This window comes from Charadrius vociferus, unplaced genomic scaffold, assembly GCF_000708025.1.
Source record: "Charadrius vociferus isolate BGI_N301 unplaced genomic scaffold, ASM70802v2 scaffold104, whole genome shotgun sequence".
Classification (NCBI taxonomy): domain Eukaryota; kingdom Metazoa; phylum Chordata; class Aves; order Charadriiformes; family Charadriidae; genus Charadrius; species Charadrius vociferus.
Genome location: NW_009648255.1, coordinates 1,069,910 through 1,076,045, shown reverse-complemented (window position 1 = coordinate 1,076,045; position 6,136 = coordinate 1,069,910). Strand labels below are relative to the sequence as shown.

The following is a 6,136-nucleotide window of genomic DNA, read 5'->3' as shown; positions in this document are numbered from 1 at the left end:
TTTGGTGCTGCGATTCCAGACCCAAACGCTCGTGCGAATTCGGTTCATCTGCATGGAAATCAACACTTCACCAAAATACAGAGTTGGAGAAACCGAGGAGTAGAGAGCTTTCAGTGTTTGCTGGAAACATGCTGAATCAGTGCTGAAGCTGGAAAGTGCTGAAGTAGGGCCATGGCGTTGGGAGAGGCTGAGCTAGACACCCCTCTTACAGCTCTCCAAGTCAGAAACATCTCCTTGCTCCCTCCTTTCCATTTCTAACTCCGTCACAGATGCAGTAAGTGACTTAGAGGCAGCAAGATGGAAAGGAACTTAAATCATCTCTCCCATCAGGAACGCATAACACCTCCCCACCTCAGGACTGCTGACAGCAGGGCTGGAAGGAACACCACCAGTTTTATCATCCCTTGGCAAGACAAGGAAATGATACAACTCACAGTAATTCCGCAGTAAGCGCATCTTATTCTTGTGTGTGTTCTCAACCCTCAGAACAAATGCCATCACAAGGGTACCAAGTCATGTTTCTCGGCAACACTTTTAGGCGGATCACTCCCAACAGCTAGAATGAGACTTGAGATACCCACATCAGGCTCCACACCTTAACCTCCTACCTACTAAAAACCCAGCAGATGCAAATACTCAATGGTGGCTCAGTGCTTACTGCCTTACCTGCAGTTCCTTCTCTAACACAGAAACTTGGATTTGTAAGTATTCATCCGAATCGTTTGAATTGGGCTAACAGTAGTAACACTGCAGAAACAAAGCATTAGATGAATATATCTATAAATGAGAAAGTGGAAAGGGAATACAAACACAAACGCTGACCTGTACCTTTTTCAATACCCAATTCAAAAAAAAACCCAACAAAACAACCCAGGACGACTTCCATTTCAGATTAGTTTTTCACCCAGAAGTCCATTTCCAACCATGCTCAAAACCAACCGCAAACATCCCCTTCCATCCCAGCATCACAGTACAGCAGGGTAACAGGACTACGTCAAAAGGCAAGAAGTTTAGCACTGCCATTCTCATCAGTCCAGGTGCCGCAGCACTTCTTGCGCAATCTCCATCCGTCAATCGAGCAGCGGAGAGACTTCTGGGATCAGTCTGTTACCTGGACATCAGATCTATTAACTAGGCACTTTGTGTAATGTTCCCTTAAAGAACTTGGTAGAAATAAATGGGTTTTGAATCATTAAAGCTGAAGTTACATGTTAGACAGCATTTTCCTAAAAATACCTCTCTGTCGAGGATTACCGAAACAAAGCTATGGATTCTTCATCACTTAGTCTCCTCTTTGCCCAAACCTCCAACAGACACACAGACTGCCAAAATAAAATAAAGTCATTACAGAACAGCTGCTTCCAATATTTTAAGGCTTATTTGAGCAACTTACACGTTTTGCTTAACCGACTCCTAATTTTTAGTGGTTTATATAGGATTTAAGACCTTAGATATTGCAGATTCAGTATTTATGCATAGTATTTGCTTTATGCACGGTATGTCATCTACTGTCATCACTGTGCTCTGGCAGCACCTGATGTGCATTAGAGCAGTCATACCCTTCCAGAAATTTGAAAGAGCTATAGGGAAATTTTAATGGCTGTTGATAAACTTTCTCCGTGTGAGTGTCTCTGCTCTATCCCACTATCGGTCGGCCAGTTCGGGTTTCACTGGGCGTTTTCTTCAGCGTGACACTGGCTACAGGCAGAACTGAGATCAGAGGTTGAGATCATCTGTGGTAAGGGCAAGAATTTCAATTCCAACCCCAGTGGGGTCAGAATACACACATGCACATACACAATGAGTCTTACTTGGGAAATACAGTGAGATTCTCGATTACCGATTAGCAAACCCTTAGTCTACTCAAATTAAAAACCCAAAATAACAAAAAACCCCAACCCCAACACACCCAGCCCCAGCAATGCACTTCCACTCCATTTCTTATCACTAAAACTCACTTGAACATCTTTGGCTGTTTGAACTAAAAATCTGCTATTGAATCACTCTCATCTGCCACGCACACGTTTTCCAAAGACTGTCAGCCCCAAATAACGAGTTTTAGAAGTCAGGCAGATGCTGGATTCCTAAAAAAACAACATTCTGGAGCACCGTGCTGTAAGAGCGTGACAGGAAGGAGAATCTTTTTTTTTAAACACACACACATTTTGCATGAGGCTATAAACACTGCAGGAGCAGAGTATAAGCGATGAAGATCATTATTTAAAGCTATTTCACCTTTGAACAGAGCTCACAGACATTTTTGCTTCTACAGTAAGTCTCAAATCTCACCAGAACATGAATGGGCACTGTAAATAATAGTTCCCAAAGATACAGTGAAGGTGCATCAAGAAGAGTGTGTGGGCTGCCTGCGATACAAACCTGGAGGGTGAGAGAGGGTCTCGCAGCAGCAGAACTCCAATGATATTCCGCTTACAGTCATGGGAGTTGTCCATGAATTTGAATGGGAGGAGATTCAAGAGAACACACGTGCCACTCCTTTTCATACAGAATTCTTAAAGAAAATGGAAGTTTCTGCATTTTGTCACTCCTCAAGGAAATCTGATACTGAACAACACCTGCACGCAATGAGTATCCAAAGGAAGACGTCATAAAGAGCCAGCTGCCCTTTATTTAAAATGCCCTTTGCAAAAAAACTTGCCGTACATTCTTTTGAGAGAAGCAGAACCGCCAGGAATCCCACCACCGCAGAATTCAACATCCAGAACCGAAAGCATCAATAAAGCCTGAGCATCGCGTTGAGAAGAACCACACTTGTATTGAAAACGATGTCGAGAATACTGCACGGTTACAATCACAGAGACCAGGATTTCAAAGACACGCTTTCTTGCAACAGAACAAGCTTGGATTTTTAAAAATACAATCATTATGTACAGCAAAATATGTGGCCATAAGACCAGCCTTAAACTAAGGCCTGGTTTACACAATTTCTGCGCTGTCAGGAAGCACTTTGGCTGGGAATGTCATTTTTCTTCCAAATCAATTAAATATTTGTAATTCTCACTGTGAAAAGAGCTATATACCACCTTTGTATTGACACGGGTATAACATATTCCCACAGGGAAAAGGAATAAAAGAGTACCTTTATATTGATACAACATTTTCCTCGAGTGTAGAAGCTAATATAGCTTTCATTATTCAGTCAAGTTAAAGCAGTATCACGTTTTTCTACTTTATAGACAAGGCCTATGTTTAACAAGCACCAAAACACTTCAGAGTATTTGGAAGTTCGGACTACCGAGCTCTACTTTTTGTACTGTCCGCACCAAGTCGTAGAGAACACTGAACATCTAAATACCTTCAAAACTGATTAGACCCATGCCACGGTTTCTTAAGTCCTTCACTGTTTAACGAACACATCTTTTTGGCAAGAACTGGAGTATATCTACAAAAAAACCCAGCGTAACCCAGGACTTACTGGGCTGCCTTCAGCTGCCCTGCTGGGCTGAGAAAAACTGGACTTTATGTGCCACTGTGTGCCACAAACACCCATTTTTGCATCATTCCTCAATCACAACACAGGCAGTAGGGCAACAGGAGGCACTAGAAAACATGAAGAATCTGCTATCTGTTGGGGGGAACAGAATAAACGTCTGTTTCTATTAAGTGGAACAAGTTGCTTCCAATACACTGCTCTGGCGCAAGGCCTGCTGAGCGCTAAAAACTGTACGATCCCATTGAACTTAAGGCAAAAGTGAACCATAGCAATAGCTAGGATGTAAATTTATGGCATTTTTCAAAAAACTTCAGACGTGAAGTTTGTAAAACTGCAGACATGGCGGCAGTCAAGCTTTCTTCGCTTTCACTGCAGTGGTTTTTGTTAAAATAAACCCTTACTATTAATAAGCATTATTGCCCTGCCCCTCTAACATGGAAGTCCTCGAGGAGCGGGCTTCTAATTAATTTTTAGAAATTTCTGAAAGACAAGCTGCAAAGAGGTTTTCCATTGTCACTTAAAAACGGGGGTCTGGATCAATTTGTGTGTTCCCTGAAGGCGCCAAGCAGAAGCTGCGGACTGTCCCTAGGGCCGCCTTCTCCAACCCTCCGTGTTTTTAACTGTGACTGTACCAGTCTGACCGATACAACCTGACTGCCTGTATCACAACAGGTCCTCGCTGTTTTGAAGGATCCATGTGAGCTCAGGAGAAGAGATATGCTGAATACTTAAGTATATAAGATTTTTCCAAATTTTCAGTAGATACCGGGTGTCACTAAAATCGGTATCCCATTTTCAACTACAACATTATCATTTTGATTCCATCATTTTAATTTCCATCACTGGGATTTCAATACATACAATTAAACTAACACTAAACACTGTTCTTCCGGTGCTGAAGCAGGAAGTTTTCCCACTTAAAATAGAAGAAATTCTCAGATTCACAGTAGGAATAATGGCAGTTAGTTTTGGCCTGATTGAAAACCCCTTTACACATCAGTGCTCAACTTTTGCTTTCAGGTGGTGAGATAATTTCAAGTCTTCTTGGGATAGAGGTGAGAAAAAAAAAAAAAAAGTTAAAAAGAAGTTGCATGTTGTGTGTGCTAGTCTTTAAAGAAGGGGCTAAGAGGAAGATAACGGAGGTAAACAAACTCCCCAGATCTTCCAAATGACAGAAGGTACAGCTCTCCTCCCACCCCAACCTGTCTGCAAACCAGGAAAGCAATACTGGTCTGATGCATAATTTTAAAGAGTTATAATGCAATGAGATTAAAAACTTAAATTTTATAAATAATCGACCTTTAGAACTTTAGCCCGATAAACCATGCTGTTCCCAGTAGGGCCTACTCTTGCAAGTCCTTTTGCATCAAAGCCACACTACCTTCCTAAAGCTGCCTACTGACCACAGCGTTCCTCTCACGTGCTGGCATCACATAGGGGCAGGACCTAAACACAAACGAAAAACTGTATTAAAAATGACTAAATATTAGGTAAACTAGCGATCTAGCGGTATTTTTTTCTTCCTTAAACACTCTCCTGAATGGAGCCCCCCCGACACCTTTCACTTCTCTTAAGACATAAATTGGGAATAACAGCCTATGGAACGTTAGTGTTTCATGTAATACATAAAAGCGCACAAAGTTGTTTTCTAAAAAACAGCATTTGTATTAAAATTCTTAAAATGGATAGACATCTCTTAAATGCACGTCTGGAATTAAAATGACAGTTGTTAGAATTACCTTGGTACATCACAACGATAAGATTTCCTTCTTTGCTGGCTGGAGGTACATCCCACAATAAAACCAAAGGAATAATATAAAAAAAAAAAAAGGGGGGGGGGGAACCCCACCCCCCCCAAAATCCCAAAAGGCTAAATTCTTGTAAATTTGAAGTAAATGAAGGCCGAACTTGCAAGACATGGCAATTACAGTTAAAAGGCTCAGATGGAAATAAGAAATAAATTCCACTAACAATAGGCCCTTTTGTCCTGGCTTGTTCGGTATGATTACTGCAAGGAAACTGTTAAGTAGTTTTTGGAGTAGTAGATAATGGGATTCTGTGGAGCTTTCACAGGTTGGCACCGGCTGGAACAGCTGAGTTTTGAAGGCACTCTACAGACACAGGGCTGCTGTTGGCCCGGCATCACACATAGGAAGTCTTTGCACTTTAGAGAGCTCGTCATCAAAATCAGTTATTGCCAACCTAAAAAAAAAAATAATAAAACAACCCTCGGAACAAAACCACCACCCGCCAAAGAAAAATTAAAATAAAACCGAAATCACACACACACGCACACCTATAAAATTGTGCAGATTTGTAACATTTTCACAGCTGATTTTAAAAAAACCAAACAAACAAACCAACCAAACAGGAGAACCCCAACACGGTACCGCTCTCCTGCAAACTCCCATCCGATACAGCAGGTAAACAAAATAGATTATTTCACGAATCGTCCGCCGACGCTTGCCGGCACCCCACGCCGCGGTGGCCTCTGTGTTTCAGTCACGGTCCCACTTCACATGTGCAATTCTGCGGGCGGGACGCCCCGGCCGCGGACCCCCCAGGCTTTGCATAGAGATCCTCGGGCCGCCGGCGGGAGCGCTCCACGCGTGTCCGGGACGGGCTCGCTCCCTCTCGCCACGCGTGTCCGAGCCGGGCTCTGGCTCTCCCCAAGCGTGTCCG

General features: G+C 42.7%; 1 protein-coding gene across 1 annotated transcript in view; it reads right to left on the bottom strand.

The window, feature by feature from the left end:
• Positions 1–497: 497 nt before the first annotated feature.
• RAP2B (RAP2B, member of RAS oncogene family) overlaps positions 498–6,136 on the bottom strand; it is a 6,721-nt gene continuing 1,082 nt past the window's right edge. Inside the window, exon 2 of the mRNA XM_009884476.1 lies at positions 498–549. Within this exon, the coding sequence (XP_009882778.1) occupies positions 498–549 (52 nt within the window). The remainder of the gene's footprint in view (positions 550–6,136) is intronic.